Source organism: Magallana gigas, chromosome 1, assembly GCF_963853765.1.
Source record: "Magallana gigas chromosome 1, xbMagGiga1.1, whole genome shotgun sequence".
Lineage (NCBI taxonomy): Eukaryota > Metazoa > Mollusca > Bivalvia > Ostreida > Ostreidae > Magallana > Magallana gigas.
The window spans coordinates 65,503,162-65,521,529 of NC_088853.1; the positions used below are offsets into that span (position 1 = coordinate 65,503,162).

General features: G+C 37.2%; 1 protein-coding gene across 4 annotated transcripts; it reads right to left on the minus strand.

The window, feature by feature from the left end:
- Nucleotides 1-478: 478 nt before the first annotated feature.
- Nucleotides 479-16,282, minus strand: LOC105338241 (uncharacterized). Of its 4 annotated transcripts, none has more exons than XM_034464599.2 (17): nucleotides 16,142-16,282; nucleotides 14,854-14,983; nucleotides 14,316-14,448; nucleotides 13,490-13,566; nucleotides 12,823-12,970; nucleotides 9,961-11,645; nucleotides 9,248-9,472; nucleotides 8,396-8,848; nucleotides 7,972-8,072; nucleotides 7,024-7,195; nucleotides 4,778-4,910; nucleotides 4,319-4,402; nucleotides 3,799-3,884; nucleotides 3,213-3,425; nucleotides 2,447-2,603; nucleotides 1,938-2,112; nucleotides 479-1,297 (listed from the first exon to the last, which is right to left on the minus strand). In XM_034464599.2, exons 2-17 carry the CDS (start codon nucleotides 14,953-14,955, stop codon nucleotides 886-888), a joined length of 4,356 nt encoding a protein of 1,451 aa, XP_034320490.2. In that variant the 5' UTR covers nucleotides 14,956-14,983; nucleotides 16,142-16,282; the 3' UTR covers nucleotides 479-885. The 4 variants fall into 4 exon arrangements, 3 of the variants coding, with proteins under 3 accessions (XP_034320490.2, XP_034320491.2, XP_065941773.1); XM_034464600.2 differs by lacking the exon at nucleotides 16,142-16,282 and adding an exon at nucleotides 15,950-15,968; XM_066085701.1 differs by lacking the exon at nucleotides 16,142-16,282 and adding an exon at nucleotides 15,623-15,924.
- Between the last annotated feature and the right edge of the window lie 2,086 nt (nucleotides 16,283-18,368).

Below are 18,368 nucleotides of genomic sequence, written 5' to 3' on the forward strand. Positions count from 1 at the left end.
GGGCTTTAGTTGATACTTACTGAATTGAATATCTTAGATATTCATTTTTTTATCCCAAAACTACAAATTATTTGCTTATTTGACATATGAACAGTTCAATTATCATTATATATCTTTCATAATAAAAAAGAAATACTGTTAATTTGAGTGACTTTTTCCAGGTGTGTTATTCCACCTTGAGGACCATTTTAACTATATATAACAACCAACATTTCTACAAGATCTACAGGCTTGAACCAACGGACATATGTAACATATAACATGTAAAAAGATTCTCCTACGTTAAAATTGTACTTCTAAATAATATCCTGGTAAAAATCAAAATAATGCACATTGTGATAAAAAGAGGAGTCTTCATGTCCACTTGAATTCTGCTTTAACTCAAGACAACAATTTGATTGTAATTACAAGACACTGATGACTTTAAATATTTGTTTTCATTTGCCCTCCCAACATGATGCTTTTTTTTCATCCAAGAAACTTACAACCAAGAGTATAAATCAAAATTTTGTCCACCTTTGCTTGAGGACTCTTTTCACCACCCTTAAAATCAAAAGCAGGAAAATGATCTTCTTGCACGTCAAGATGTTGTTCTTCATAACTCATGAAAATGATGTCCATATTGCTCATGTTGCTTGAGGGTTGTTCTAAAACAAGATAATGTCCCTACACAAGATGTTTTCCCTACACAAGAAATCAAAAGATAGAAATATGCCCTGAAACAAGTTCTTGTCCTCACAGACTGTTCTCATTGCTTGAGGACTCATATTTTTTTTTATAAAGATGTTGTCCCTTAGCAAGGAATCAAATGCAAGACAATGTTATCCTCATCACTGTTGTCCTCCCACAGTTGTTGTCTTCCCACCTTGTCCTCTAATTCTGTCCTCAGGACAGTATGACGGTCTGATTGTCCTCGGGGATCACCACATACACAACCTCCTCCCCATTCTCGTCGCCCTGGTAAATAATGCTGTCGGAAGGCATAGTGATGTGAGTGGCCTCCCCTGAGTATAGCGCTGCGAGATTCGCCGCCGTCGCCTGAGCGGCTTCCCCGTCCGCCTCAAACTGGATCGTGGACACCGCAGAGTTTGTCTCCATCGGCTGGCCCTCGTTGTTGATCTCAAACGGAATCGTGACGTGGGTCTCCACGACCTCCTCAGTGACCTGGTGGTCGTGACCTTCGGCGGTGGACACGGGGATGTACTGGACGATGTTGTTCTCGCTGACCGAGGACGCCGGGGTGTGGATGACCGTGATCACTCCGTCCTCCTCTATCGTCTGGATGTTTGGACCCTCTCTAGAAAATTACAAAAATAGGCTGGTCAGTTTCAGATTGCACCAAAACATTTGTCCTCACATTTATTTATTTTCCTTTAAGTAAGATGATGAGTAATGACAGCTTACATGTACATTGATGGAACTATTTTAAACACATACAAGTACTATGTTGAGAACTTGCAGCTACACAACTTTTTTCTTGACAAGTATGCATTACTGTAAAGTCGGACAGTGATATCTTACGGGGACACACATCTACTGTGGAATAATTTTTATTCATTGGGGTCAATGTTTGTGGGTTTGTCAGCATCATTTCAATAAATATTAAACAAATGATCGTGTGATTGTGTATACGTTTGTGGGTATTTAATTTTGTGGGCAAGGGTTAAAAAGCCACAAACATTGGTCCCCCACGAATAATGCGGATTCCAAAGTAATCAATTAATACAATGTAAATTTATTATATATAACAGTGTTAGCTTACTATGTAAATTTATTATATATAACAGTGTTAGCTTACTATGTAAATTTATCATATATAACAGTGTTAGCTTACTATGTAAATTTATAGTAAACAACAGTGTTAGCTCACAGTGTGGTCTCCTGTGGATCTGTTTGATTCACTACAGATATACAGTTACTATACAGTGATTACTTACAGTGACAATATCTTGGTGGTTCTGACCGGCGTGGTCTCCTGCATGTGGATCTGTTTGATGTGGCGGTTCAGCTTGGCTTTCTCCAGGAACCCCTTACTGCAGTAGTCACACTGGTGGCGGTATATCCCGTCGTGATTGTCAAGGTGACTCTGAAGCTTGAATTTCAGCCGGAATCCTGCATCAAAGAAAGAGTTGAAATGATGTAGATTTTATTAGTGTACCCAGAGTAACATGTAGAAGGAAACTTGACAATGGTAATGAAGAGAAAAAAGGAAATGTTTTATTCCTTAATATAAAATTGATATAAAAGTTTCTTCCTAGAATAACACACATCTTTAAGGAGGTCTCTTTGTGCCTAAGGCAACAACATTTTAAGATTTCTAATTCAGCACATGCATAAATCTACTGGTCTATGTGTACATAGCTATGCTGCTAACCTTTGCCACAGATATGACAGATGTGAGTATTCTGCCCTGTGTGGATGTAGGTATGTATATTTAGTTTCTAACCTTTGCCACAGATATGACAGATGTGAGGATTCTGTCCTGTGTGGATGTAGGTGTGGAACTTCATCCTCTCCTTGCTGACAAATCCCAGTCCACAGAACTTACACTTGTAGGGCCGCTCCCCCGTGTGGAGCCGGCGGTGACACTGCATGGCTCCCATCTGTGTACAGGAGCATTGTTAGTACAGAATTCATCAAACAGAAAAAGAATACATCCTTGAACAGAAGTGTTTAAAGCGGTCATGTATCTACCATTTTATTGTACAGAGTATAGGCCCTATCTAAGGGAAGAAGAGAGATGACTCCCATCTATGTACAGCAACATTGTTAGCATAGAATTCATCAAACAGAAGTGTTTAAAGCCTTCATGTATCTACAGAACTACAGAGTATAGGTCCTATCTAAGGGAACACTGAATACTGTAAACATAATATGGGTGTATTCAATTAGGTTCTATTGGGTGGATAGCATCCTTCACGAAGTTAAGTTCATAATTAAATCTAATAAATGTCATGCAGATTTGTTCATTCAGAAACTTTTGCAATAAAACCTATGCTATAAATATGTTAAAATCAACATCAAAATATTTCATCTTTTGTGCAATATCATCTTAAAGTTTACAAAAACAGTTTTTACAGCAAATAAATGATCATCTACAAACTTTTGCCCTGACCTGAGTGAATGCATATCATTTGAAGATTTAGAAAAAAATTTTACTAGCACATTTAAGGTCAACCACAAATTATCAAAGACAAGCTTGTTGCCCTGACCTGAGTGAAGGCGCGGTCACAGATGTCACAAACGTAGGGTTTCTCGCCGGTGTGTCGGCGCCGGTGACACTTGAGGATGTTCTGCTGGGTGAAGGACATGGGACAGAGGTCACACTTGAACGGCCGCTCCTTGCTGTGGACACGACTGTGTTTCTGGAGGTCGGCCTTCTCAAAGAACCGCTTACCACACTCCGTGCACTCCTCATTGCGGATCTGTAAAACATATCACATACAGTCTACTGTATACAGTTATTTTCGACCTTCTACACTTGTAAATGGTTTTGCCCTGCGTTAAATTCATCGAAACACAGTCGTTGTAAAAGAAATAACTCCGTATTGTTACAAACCACTCAATCTTAAATTCACATGCTGACAACTAGGGCAAAGGGAGCATAAGTAAAATAGGGGTGAATATTTCCCTGTATACAGTAATATATACAATGTAAGTTTATAATGATTTACCAATAATGGACCAATTCTGTACCCTCCTCATGACTGATCTGATGTATAACTATACCCTGTGTTAACTGTACAGGTAAAAATAAAGGTGTTGTATCTCCACAGATAGGTGCACATTAGATTTTACCTGTGTGTGGAGATATTTGTGCCTCCTCAGATGGGAGAGCTGGATGAAGCGCTTGCCACAGTCCTTACACTCATATGGTCGCTCACCTGGAGAAAACAGAAACCAAATAAATCAAAATGTGTTTAATATCAGTGCCATGATAAGCTCACACAAGCAATTTTGAAAGACAGTTCAATATTTACTGGTTAGAGAAACATAAGACTTGGTCAATAGTATCAATAATTTGTGGAACTTCGACATTTCTTTCCATGTCCCAGAGTGACAAAGAAGTACATGTAACCAAACCTTGATCACCTGATGTAATTCAACAGTCACTGAAACAAGGCAAAGTTAACAAATCAAGTCAGGATACACTGATTTATGGACCTGGGAGAAATGTCAGCAAGTTTGCCAAAGCCTACAGGCTCCTGTTACAACCACAGTTACTCCATGGCATATTGCAATATAACTTGGTCAAAATTAAAATTTCATTTCAACTTGTCTGGAATGTTATATGTCATGTTTTCTGTATGTTTTGAACCTGTGTGAATTCGGATGTGGTTTTCCAGACTCTTCTTCTCTCCAAATCCTTTAGCACAGTGTGGACAAACAAAGGGTCTCTCTCCTACAACAACAAAGGAAGAACTTGCAGACTTCAGACATGAATATCCCTAATGGTTTTTAACTTGTAATACATATAGCAATTCATTGTACAATCATGTGACCTTTGTGTAAGATGTGATCCAATTTTACCTGTGATTTTGTATGTTACACAGGTGACTGGATTTTACCTACGTATTGTTTTTCTTGTGGCCAGTTCTACCTGGATGGTAACATGTGTAATCAAGTTTTACCTATGAGGTTATATATATCTGTATGCTTTCAGAAGTGACACACTATTTCCAATGTGGTTGTGTATGTATGGTTACAGGTGTGACCCAGTTTCACCAATACCTGTGTGTTTGACCCAGTTTTACCTGTGTGTTTGACCCAGTTTTACCTGTGTGTTTGACCATGTGTCTCTTGAGGTGACCCTTGTTGTAGAACTTCTTGTCACAGTGCTCACACTGGAACTCCTCCAACTCGTCCCCCTCTGGGGGGTGGCAAAACTTGACGTGTTTCCTCAGAGTGTCCTACAATAAAATTCCATGCAACGGTTAATAAAGACCTGTAAATTTAAACATGGAAGAAAAGGCCATGTGAAATCAATATTTAGATTCTCATCCTGATTTGCAAAAAATATGGGGCTGGAGGGCCGATCTTATTTTTCATTTCTTAAAAAATACCTTTTTAAGGTTCCTCGACACATCAAAATTTTATTTTATGGAGCGATAGAGAATCTTTTTTGAAACATGATTCCACAAACAGAGATCAATATCGGCTTTCAGTTATTTTATACGAATTTTTTTGTATTTTTTCAGTGAAATAGGAAAAACTGTTTGGCAGACAAACAGAATATATTAAAGATTTAAACTTGTTGTCAATTAATGTGTAATATAATTATAAATAAATTCGTGCCAAAGATCGTTTGGTCAAGTGTTTAATTTCTTAATTAAAAAAATATTTCTGAAAATCAAAATTGTAATTCTTTAATATCCTTTTAATCTATGGATAAAATTTTAAAAATAACATATAGTCACATAAACTATTTACTAAACAATGATATTTTACAAAGAAATTGAAATGAAAATGCGAAATTTTGGAAAAATTGCTATTTATCAAATTTTTACCGATCCCGATTGAAAAAAAACTGATCCCGATCAGAATTATTTTAAAATTGAAATTTTACAAATAAACTGCAGTTTTTTTTTCTAAGTAATTGATATAAATTATAAAGTTAGTGAATGACGAAACCATTTTACAGCTAAACAACCTGAAATTGTTGCAACATTCTGATTCATTCTAACTTTATGTGATTTCGTTCGGGATCAGTTTAATTACAATCGGGATCGGTTCGATTTTAAAATTTTCCATTTTTTCTTTAATTTCACTATTGTGTTTCAATTTCTTGTTGAAATATGATTGTACAGCAATTGTTAAATGCGAGTAACAGTTTATCTGCAGTTTTTATCCATAGATTTAAAAAATATCTACAATCCTTTTTTTTCATTTTCATAAATATTTTTTTTACAAAAATATTTCAAAGTTTTTCTGGCCGTTTTTGATATATATTTGTAGATAATTGAATTGTGCATTAATTGATAACAAATTTTTAGCTCTAATATATCTTGTTCGCAGCTAAAACGATGTTTCCGGTTTCTATCAAAAAATACAAAAAAATTCATATAAAATAATCAGAGGCCGATATAGGTGTCATTTTTGTATAATCATTTCTCAAAAATGATTCTTCATCGATCCATCAAATAATGCATTGGTGTGTCGAGCCACCTTAACTGTTTGTGTTCTGGAAATAACAAGGTAACAACTGCTCTGATCTTTTAAATTGTTAATGCTCATATATATGAGTACACAAACCCTGTTATATTCTTTAAATTCCATTACATTTCGACTTAACTGTTAATGCATGAAGCCTTTGTATCCTTATAATAACAAACATGACTGGAATCACACAGTTGTCCACATGTTTATGCAGCCATTACCTGGTAAAATGTTTTGAATTTTTTGCATACAGAGCCCAACTTTTTTTTTCCATAATTATTTTTCAAAAACAAAATAAAAAGCATCGGGGCGAGCCATTTTCAGAGGGGCGGGCATGGATGAGAATGTAAAAATTAATTTTATGTGGCCTAACTTGACAAGTTTGAACTTTGTGTTTTAACAATACAAATCCATAAAACAGTACACAGTGCTCATTAATCCAAGATGAATTAAATACCAGTGTTCGATTTTACTCTTTCACAATTGAGATTAAAATAATTGGTTTGTTAAAGATAGAGCTAATGTAAATATTAGGACTCTAACCTTGTCTTTATAGCACATTGTTACAGCATTACATACAGTGAAGTCTGTCCATAACTGTCTCTAACCTTGTCTTTATAGCACATTGTTACAGCATTACATACAGTGAAGTCTGTCCATAACTGTCTCTAACCTTGTCTTTATTGTACATTGTTACAGCATTACATACAGTGAAGTCTGTCCATTACTTTGTCTTTGTAGCACTTGGGACACTGCTGACATTGTGACATAGTGTTATTTGATACAGTGTAGCCTGTCTGTGTATATTGAGCCCCCTCACCTTGTCTTTGTAGGACTTGGGACACTCCTGACATTATACCCCCTCACCTTGTCTTTGTAGGACTTGGGACACTCCATACACTCGTACATCCTGATCTTTGTATGGGTCATCACGTGACGCTTCAGGTGGGTGATCTTGAAGAACCGCTTCGGACACATGGTACACTGGTGGACGCGGTCTGGAACCTCTGTGTGGCTCCGCATGTGAATCTGATACAACCTGAACAACAGATGTTACATGATATAACCTGACCATACAAAAGTCTAATTATTTCAACCTGATCTAACAAAGGTCACAGCAAATCAATGATCTTTAAAAAGTAAACATTTAATATAATGATATTTTGTTATGATCTGTAAATGTTCAATATTAACATTTATAAAGTTGTCTTACATTTACCCTTTTTACCATCTGTATTTCAAATTCTACCTACGACCCCCACAGACATACAATAATTAACTTACTTGACCTTTGTGAAGCCCTTGTCACAGTACTTACACAATAACAGTTATTGTTACACAGAATTAACTGTTATTTTTGTAATTGTTGTTACACTCACTTGACCTCTGTGAAGCTCTTTTTTAACTGTATTTACACAATAACAGATATTGTTGTTACACAGAATTAACAGTTATTTCTGTTTTTGTTGTTACACAGAATTAACACTGCTATTTTGTTATTGTTGTTACACTTACTTGACCTCTGTGAAGCTCTTGTCGCAGTATTTACACAATAACAGTTATTGTTCTTACACAGAATTAACTGTTATTTCTGTTATGGTTCTTGTCGCAGTATTTACACAGTAACGGTTATTGTTGTTACACAGAATTAACACTATTTTGTTATAGTTGTTACACTTACTTGACCTCTGTGAAGCTCTTGTCGCAGTATTTACATAATAACAGTTATTGTTGTTACACAGAATTGACTGTTATTTTGTTATTGTTGTTACACAGAATTAACACTGTTATTTTTGTTATAGTTGTTACACTTACTTGACCTCTGTGAAGCTCTTGTCGCAGTATTTACACTTGTGACTCCCGCTCTCATCCACAGGAATGGCCTCATGTCTCTCCTTGTGTTTAATTAGATACTTCTACAACACACAAATTGTAAAATACATAATGCAGACCTCATAATAAATTTCAACCCCAGGAAACCAAACAAATTGATACGTTATAAGTTCAAACAATTAAAAACAAGCATATTTTTTATGCTGAGCTATAGAATCTGTTATTTATTTTACCTCAAAAAATATCTCTTGCCACAGAAGATGGGCAGCAAAAAAACAAAAATATTTCTTACGCCAAAATTAAAAAAATATGATTATTTTGAGGGACCACCCTTCAAAAAGAAGTTTGGCAACTTTAAACAGACATATCCTTAATGTTTGCCTATAAAGACATGGATAGGTTTTACCTGTAGGGAGAATCCCTTGCCACAGAAGTCACAGAGCCAGGCCTTCTCCTCCGTGTGTATCTTCTCATGCTCCTTCATGGTGTAGTAATACTTGAACAGCTTGCCGCACACACTACACCCAAACCTCTTCCCCGGGTGCGTCGCCGTGACGTGTCGCTGGAGCTTCGTGTACTTATCGAACCGTGTCGGACAGAAGCGACACGGAAACGGGTCATGCATGTAGTGCTCGGCCTCGAGATGTACGTCGAGCTCGAGCAACGAGTTGGCAGTGATAGGGCAGAACTGGCATTTGTGGTCGCCCACCATCTTGTGGCGATTGTCGTAGATGACGTGGTCGGGGTCCATCAGACTCGCGTCGAACGAGTCGTTCTTCATGCCGATGTCGCGGACCTCGCCCTCCTCCAGGATGTCGCCTGTCATTGAGCTGTCCTGGCTGTCCTCCTCATGCCCCTCCTGTCATAAATTGGCAATAGTTATAAATAGAATAGACTGAATTCAACTTATTCTTACAGTTTGACAAAGATTGAACAGAGACAAACATACTGTAAACCACTTTTTATACTCTTTCAGACTTTGTTTACTCAGATGTCAGTTAATTACTGTGCAGTAAAATAATGCACACAACTATAACATAAGTTCACAATCCATGGCCAATCAATATGTTAATTTTTCAAAATACAATCAAGAAAAATTCAATCTCTACTTAAAATGAGTTTTGTTCTCTGTGTGGGATTCTGAAAATTTGAATTATTGATGATGTGACAAAGGAATGTAATAATCAGAGATACTAATACAGCTTGATGATGAGATTACGATGTTTCCTTTCTACAAAACAAAACCTGAAACACTTACCGTGTCCATCATGGGCTTTGTCTCAATCAGTGGAGTGGGTGGGGGCTCGTAATTTTCGTCCACGGACTCGACGACCTGGCCCCGCCCCAGCTTGATCCAGCCGTGCATCCTGATCAGGTGTTGGTGGAGGTCATAGCGCCGCATGTACTTCCTCTTACACACGCTGCAGCCGTAGTTCTTCTGGCCCGAGTGGGTGATCAGGTGTTTCCTCATATACTTGGGGTCCTACAACACGGCAAATAGGAAACAGTCTTTAACTCAACTTGAAAATATAAACTTCTTTCACAGATTTTGTATCAAAATAGATAATATTTCATTTCCGGTACAGTCCTTTTGTTAACGGATTGGTCTATACAAAACTGGGATTCAACATTTCATTTATCATTACTTTGTCCATCGTCGGAACCCACGGGTTTTCTATCCGTTACACTGAAAGCAGTGTAACGGATAGAAAACCCGTGGGTTCCGACGATGTACTTTGTCATGTACCGGTACTATATTTATTTCATTATTATCTTTCATATTCATCAATACAGAACTGGCAACTTAAAATGAAATGAATTTTTTTTTCAACAGTTTGTATCCCTATTATTACAGCAAATGTAAAGATGCATTGTCAACAATCATACTGAAAAAATCAAACATTAACAGAGTTCTTGGCAAGCAATTTTAATAATAAAACCAAACTAATAAATCAGGAAGACAGAACTGACCTTGAAATGCATTCCACAGATGGCGCAGTCCGATGAGGTCAAGTCCACCATTTTCTCTATCTCGGCCACGTCCAGATAATCAGCCTCCGATAACTCTCTCTCCTCGTCCGACGGCACCGACTCCAACACGACCTTTAGCGGAGTCTTCTCTTGAATCTCTTCTTTCACTTTCGTTTCCTCTCCCTCCATTGGCTGGTCCCCATTTTCTTGCCCTGCTTGGTTTTCATTCTGTGGCAGCTGACTCGAGGCTTCGTTGACCTGTTCTCCCTCCGCAGGGACTTCCTGTTGCGCCTCCGTTGGTGGGTTCTCTTCTTCCACTCCAAGGGAATTCAAAATAGTTGCTGCATCCATTGTCTCAATAACTTCATTAGTTGTAGCAACAACGGTCTCGGGATCGACCTTTCGTTTAGGGGTCAAGTTTAAGACTTTGATGGCCTGTTTCATGTTGAGTAGAATCTTCCTCTTTCTCTTCGATCCCTTGTAATCTTCATCATCTTCATCATCCTGAATCATCGCCAGTGCCCTCCTGCTAGGTCCTCTTCCCCTTCGTCGCTTGGCCGGTGGAGAGTCAGAGTGAGTAGGCCTCCACTCCCCGCCATCATCCTCCTCGGCATCTTCCTCCTCTTCCATCTCTTCCTCATGTTCCTCTTCCTTGACTTCAGCGTTCACAGATTTCTCTGTCCGAGATCCGTCTCCTCCTCCTTCCTCTGATTTTCCCTGGTCTAACTCCACATTCTCTCCACCCTGTTCCACATTTTCTCCACCCTGTTCCACATTCTCTCCACCCTGTTCCACATTCTCTCCACTTTGTACCAAAGTCCCTTCACTTTGCTCCACTTCTGCACCCTGTTCCATCAAAGCCTCTGCTGCCACTATTCCTTCCTGTAACACGTCTGCCATACTCTCTGTAATCAGTATAGCAGACGTTCCTGACAATACCACAGTGCTTGTTGTCCCAGGCAATAAACCTACTTCTTCAGATCCTTCATGTTCTTTACCCTGATTTCCCTCCCCAGCTTTGGCAACAGGAGCTGTCTTTGAGGCTGACCCAGCTTTTTTCTGTGGACTTGTTTTTGCTGGCGTCTTCCTTGTTGATTTTGGGGGCGACATCAAAAGAGACTCTCTTTTGCACCTCTTCTTGTGAACCAGTAACAGGTATTCCATCTGAAATGTCTCCTTACACTCCTCACACGTGAACACAGTCTTCTTCCGCGCGGATTTCCTTTCTCCACCGGGTGATTCTTCCACCGTTGTATCCAGCTTGGTCCTCAGGTCCGTCACCCTCGTTCCACGCCGGGTCTTTCCAGATTCAGCAGGACTCTCCACGGCAGTTTTATCGCCCACTTCTTTACTAGCTTTGGGTGTAGCAGCTTCCTTCTTCCTGACAGGCGTGGCAGCATCGTCAGGGTTTTTCTTGGGTCGTCCCCTGCCTCGTTTTGGTGGTTCGTCTGACTTGGCCGGCGTTTCCTGACTAGGGGTATCCTGGCTAGGTGTGGGTTTAGGGGTCAGTCGAGGTCTGCCCCGCCCCCTTTTCTGGGGTGTGGCTTCCACAGGTTTCTCTTCTTCCTCTTCCGCATCATCATCTTCATCTTCTCCTTCCTCTTCTTTGTTTTCTTCGTTGAAAAGTGAAAACCAGCTTGTCAGGACTGACTTCTCTGGAACTTGTGCTTTCTTTAAGTCATTACCTAAAAATAAGAAAAGTTCTTGTATAATGTATACCCATTTGCTTAAAGCACATCAAATTAAAATTCCATATCTTGAAGGAAAAAAAAACTCGACAAAAAAACTTCATAACTGAATTGCATTCAAGCAAAAATTGTCAATTATTCTTTATTTATAAATAGAAGTACTTTAACATGAAAACACACATTTGATAGACAATAGCAGCGTTAATTTCAATATTTCTCAATAACACGTCATGTGCATGAAAGTCTTGCAAAAAAAAAAAAAGAAAGAGAAAACTGTATAGTGCTGAAACAAATACCATAAATCAGTATTCAAATATTCGTGAGTACTATTCGATTAGTATTTGAATATTCGTAGACGTCATAGACAATGTATTAAGCATATATGATAGTTTGTATTACCAAGTGGGTGTATGTGTAGACTGCTTAAACATGTCAGTTCGAAGTTGACACTTAATGCATGAGTATCCATTGAATTTGGTGCGCATTTAATTTTTAAGCAAATAATAATATACTGATTTTTAAATTTCCATCAACTACAATCAAAAGATTTATTACTTCTTTAATAATATACTGCAGTCCTGACTCCTGGATGAGACTGATACGTAACTTCGTAAGTCAGTCCAACTATTTCCGCCATGTTTGATATAGTATTAAACAGAAAACTGATAATGCTCATAACTCCGGAAATGTTCTGTTTATTTAAAAAAAAAAACCTAATTATATCGAGGTATCTTTTAGAAAAAACTTTCGATGTAATTTTCGATATTTACTCTCCGTAGCTCACACTCGTTCAAACAGTAAAGCAATTTTTTTCCTCAGCGTCTGACATGAATTGAAAAATCCAGAATGTTTGTCTCCGTTCGATGTAAACCCTGCTTTTACTTTCAAGGTAAACAAGCATGGCGGAAGAGTCTATTACTGGGTTAAGTAATAGACTCTACCAAGCATGGCAGTCATAGATGGCTTTGTCTTTACTTTCGTTCCGAGTAAAATGAAATAACACGATGCTGCTTAGTTTACAATGCTTGATATGGGTGTTTAACATGTGATCGAATATTCGAATGCTAAATATACATTCGAATATTAGAAATTTACTATTCATTCGCGAATATTCAAACATTCGTTTCAGCACTAAAACTGTAAAAGTTTGATAAAGTACAGCCCTGCTACTAACCGGCACAGTAAGCTGTGAAGTACTGTCCCAGTTTGGGGTTGTCCTTCAGAAACTGTATCCCCCGGGGTGATCCACAGAACCCTGTGTCCTTGGTCATGTGACTGGTCAGTATCACGGTCTCCACCCCCAAGTCCAGCAGCGACTTCACCTACACACGGTCAACAATGGTAAAACACAGTGACTTACATTCTCACGGAAGATTCAATGAATGTCAAATCATCAGAGCACACGTTTTTGAAAGGATCATTATATTAGTTCAAACATTTAGTTCCAAAGTATTGGATTTGACATTTTGATAATTTTTCTTATTATAGAGTCAAACTTTAGCCTTGATTAAATACAGATATATGGCATAAATGTTACATACATGTACAAGTATGAGAATTATCAGTCAAAAAAGGTAAAAAAAAACCCCAAAAACCTGTGGATTCAAATCATCAAAGCTCACACTTAGGTTTTTTTTTCCTACTTGCATGCGTTTCGAGCTCAACCGTTTTGTACATAATATATTATTTAACTTTTCAACAATTTTTCCTTATTTCACGGTCCAAAAGAGACAAACTTCAGGAATTAAAGTTTTTGGCATTAATGTTATACAGTGTACATGTATACAAGTATGAGAGTTATCTCCCTTACCACACCACTATATATTCATTAGAACACTCACCAAGGCTTCAAACTGCTGTTCCACTACTTCCCAGACAATCTTGGATTTATCTCCCTTAGTAGGGGAACCTCCTTTCACTACGTTTTATAGAGAGAAAAATATACAGATTAGTTTCAGACATGACATAATGCATGTACAAATAATATTGGAGTGTGGGATGGGGGTCTACATATTTTGGCTTGGGGTGGTCAAACTGTCAGTATGGGTATTTGCAATTTGAAATTTCTTTACTCATTCTGTGTAATCACTTGACACAAGAAAATTCTTTTGACATTTTCCTACAATTCTCAATAAACCCATAAAGTGATATCCTGATCATCGTACTTTGGTTACAGGAAAAAATGGAGACTCCCGATCCACACAAAAATCCCACTGAAATTACTATTCAAGGTTATTGGAGTTGTGAATGAGAAAGTCTGAAGCATTAAAATATCTTAAGAACTTTTTCAATATCAAATATTTTCCCCAATATGTGTTGGAAAATTAGAAACATGCTGAAAATTGCATTGAATATATGAATGTGCATTATCACCTCCATCATACGGCTCTTCCGAACGCGGAGGACTCTGTATCATTCATACAATGTTCATATCAAGTTTCTTTTAGGTCAAAATCATAAAGGAATGTAAAAAACTTTCAAATGGTACAAAACTCTAAAGTATCAAGAAAGAAAAAAGGGAAAATTTAATACCTTAGCATTTCCGTGTGAACTTAACACTCCTCCGCATTTGGAAGAGCAGTATGATGGGGGTAATTAATGTAGCTCCATGTTCTGTCACTCTGAATTTTCTTGTAGACAACTAAGGTAAACAGACTAAACACAAACCTTTGAGATCCACCCCATCGACCAAAGCGATCTTATCCTGTAGGAACTTGGTGCCTCTAGGAGATCCGCAGTACTGGTAGTTGTGACTGGTCAACACTAGACAGTCTACACTAGATCCACTCAGAGTCTTACACTACAAGTACAATACATGCATTAGTACAGATCCTCTCAGAGTCTTACACTACAAATATAAGACTGTACCACAATAGAATTAAAATGCACATGACAGTTGTCAGTGAAAAGAAGACTGTCACAATTTCTTTAATTAAACTGGACTTGGAAACAAGACTCTTTTTATAAACAAAACTTGATAATTAAATCAATGTACAGATTACTGTGGAATCACAATTGTTCACGGAGGACCAATATCTTCATGGCCATGAACGAATATACAAGCATTTGTTTAATATTTATAAATTATCCCGAACTTGTTGCCATCAAAATTACATCCCCACAACCCACCAAATTCATGGCTTTCCACGAACATTGACCCCATGAATAAAAAAGATTCCAAGGTATATAACTGTTTTATAATCACCAGGGCCTGGAACTGTGACTTGACGATGGACCACACCACCTGTCCTTGTTTCTTCTTCCCCGCCGCCGCACGCCGCGGACTTTTCCTCACCCCAGACTCCATGGTCAATCAACTGTCTACTGGGGGCATTCTGTTTGAAATAGACAATTCAGGATCAAATGTACATCAGAGAAAGCCACAATGACCATGTTTACAAAGAATACTAGAAATAGATCACTCAAGATTCAATCATGCAATGCCAAACACTAAAATGGCCAAAATAACAATGAATGCTATCTAAAATAATTTCATTGTTGATCATTTGCTCATTGTAAAATAAGAGTTGCTGTTATCTTTTAACTATATCCTTGATTTTTTTTTTATTTCTTTTAAAGAGTTATTTTTATTTTCAGGATAAGTGCATCCAGGTTTTTTTATAATTCAAATATTATATTAACAGTGTATCTAATAATGTGGGATATTTCAGACTTTTAAAATTACAAAAAAGACCTATGCAGATATGGGATTGCAGCAGAATTTCGGCATCAAACAAGCTGTACGAACTTGTTGGTCAATTTAAATGTTATAATAATATAGCACTTAGGATTTTACATATTGAATTAATAGTACATGTAATTTTAACGTACAAACCCTGAATTAAATTAATTTAAAAAGATGAGGAGTACAATGTGAATACTTGTAATGAACGAATAATGTTCATCAATGTTTATTACTTCATGGGTAGAAAACCTATAAGTACAAACACTGATGTTGCACAACCAGGACCTACCACCACATGTGTTCAATGGTATCAAATAACACGGACATTTTTGAACACTTTCCTTGAACATACGTTTTCTGAATACTGCACATTGAAACCCTCACACTTAACCAATGCCCTAGTGCCACTGTATTACATTTTGCATGTGTCTAAGGAAAAAAAGGGGGGGGGGTCTTGTAGGACTTCGGTCTCTTGATGGATGAGCAATGAAAACATAATGGGGCCTGGGTCTTGGCTTCGCCATTGAATTAAATGGGGTCATCAAAACACTAAGCTAAATACAAGCCAACACAGTAAAGTAATTATCGAAAGCAAGAGGCATGCAAACTTCCTAACTTTATCACTACTTCAGTTTTGATCGGTTTCGGTGTTTATTTTCTAAAAAATTACAATTCCTAAACCGGATGCGGTATGGTCATAAGCAAGAATGCACGAAATCCGACTTTCTTAATTCTAATTGCAATGGTGGCTTAAAGTCGGGTATCAAAATATTTAACCAAACTTTGTTTCATTAGTAAATATAGTTACCAATATTCCTCGGCGTCTCTTCGTCCTTGTTTGACGGAATTTGAAATATAGGCCGCCAAATTAAAATGCAAATGGCGGATAATATCTCCGCGTCCGTCCGTCTTTCACCTTTGGTTGATCATCTAAACGTTTTATCGAAGGAGAAATCACTATCCCTCAAACGTTTTCAACACATTGACTGGAAGCGCCATCTATGCAGACTTCTGGATTCCCGCCACTTTTCAAGTTTGCAAATGTGCAAAGTGTAGTTCTTTAGTGTATGAAAATTGTTGGAAATAATTGAAAATGTACCACTAAATTGGGATTTCTATGTATTTTACCATAAAGGTTGTGATCGCCGCATCAATACCCCCAAAATTAAACCAAAAAATGTAAAAACCCACGTGCATGTACTTAAAAAAAAAATAATTTAATTTATTGAAGAAAACGAAACTAATCAAAAATATAATTTAACCAGATAAACTTCTTTAGGACTGTGTTATTTTTTTTTATTTTTATTTATTTTTTTTTGAGACAGGCGTGCTACCTAACAATGCCTATCACTCGATACCGAGGTCAGCACATCGGATAGGAAGAAGAAGAAAAATCCATGTGTTTTCCTGGGAGTTGACGAGGGATTCTTTTTTTGCCGGATTCCGAAGAGTATTTTTTTTTTTATTATTATTTAAGGTAATTTTGCAGAAGTAGAGTTTAATAAACTTGAATATCCGGGGGAGGGGGCGGGGGTCCGGAACGGATCTTGGTAAATTTATCATGGTTTGCTTCATCAAGTTGTTGTGTTGTATTTTCTTGTTATAATGATACCCCCCCCCCCCCCCAAGCCTACACCGGCCAAGCATGCTGTCAATACCGATGCTGTACGTTACTGTTATATATCAAATTATCAAAATAGCAGGCACGTAGCATCAAGAAGTGGCCCCCCCCCCCACACACACTTTTTTGCGCAGCAAAGATTTTTCTTAAATTTACACACAAAATATTGAATTAACATGGAGTTCTCCCCCCCCCCCCCCCCTCCCCACCCCCAAACACACACACTTTTATGGGACCATGTAAAAAATTGAATTGAAAATAGGGAACTATATACAGTGAAATTGAAGTAAAAGGTATACTTGCCCCACCTCATCCCACCCCATCCCACCCCAACCCCACCCCCACAAAAACAATGCTACGTGCCTGAATAGAGCACACAGTATATAAATGTGCGAACCCACAAAATTTTCTCAATGGGTGTGAGGTGAACAGGGATGGGGTAATTGAAAAAAGTATTTGTAATTGAGTGTAATTAATTACATTTTTCAAAGTAATTGAAAGTAATTTGTAAAATTTGAGTCTGTCTTCAATTACAAAAAATTAAATGTATTTAAATACATTCCAAAAATATTGTGTATTTTCAATTACTTTTCAATTACATCTCAATTACTTTTTTTCCAAGTTTAAAATATAAAAAAGGTGTCTTATAATGATAAATAGATTTTATACATGTTTGGCACGGACTTTTGTTTATACAATAATTAAATGTCCCATAATGTTTCATATGTTTATACAGCATAACACACTGCCCAGGGCAATAGGTAAAGATCTAACTTTGTGGAGGTGTGAACTCCTCTAATACCCAAGAATCCCCATTGATTTTAGACTTAAGGGTGTCAAAATATCTCATTCTTGTGAATTATAGCAATTATTATTTATATACTGATATGCTGTACTGTCGAAAGTTGTACTTTCTGAAAAAACATAGTTTTAATATGTGATTAAAAATTAATTCACTATAGAGAAAATATTTTTAAGAACCAAAAATGAACTCTATGGTACTTAATGAATTTAATGTAAAAGAATTTTTTTCTAGAAATTTTCAAGAAATCTGATCTGAACTGAACTATACAACCTTTAAAAACATAACCGTACATAAAGCTCTGTATATCTTAATGCTGTTAATATATGTATAAGTTCTCAAGATTTAAAGAAATAAAACTAAAGTATTTGAAATGTAATTAATTACATTTATCAAAGTAATTGAGAGTAATTAATTACATTTTAAAAAATCAATGTAATTGTAATTGCAAGTAATTGATAAAATTGTCAATGTATTTGAAAGTAATTAATTACTTTTCAAAGTAATTGACCCCAACTCTGGAGGTGAAGTATATTTTTTGCTTGCCCGGGAAGGGGGGAGGGGAGAGTGGCCGGGGAGATTGAAAGACCAATTTATCATGTGAATTGAAAA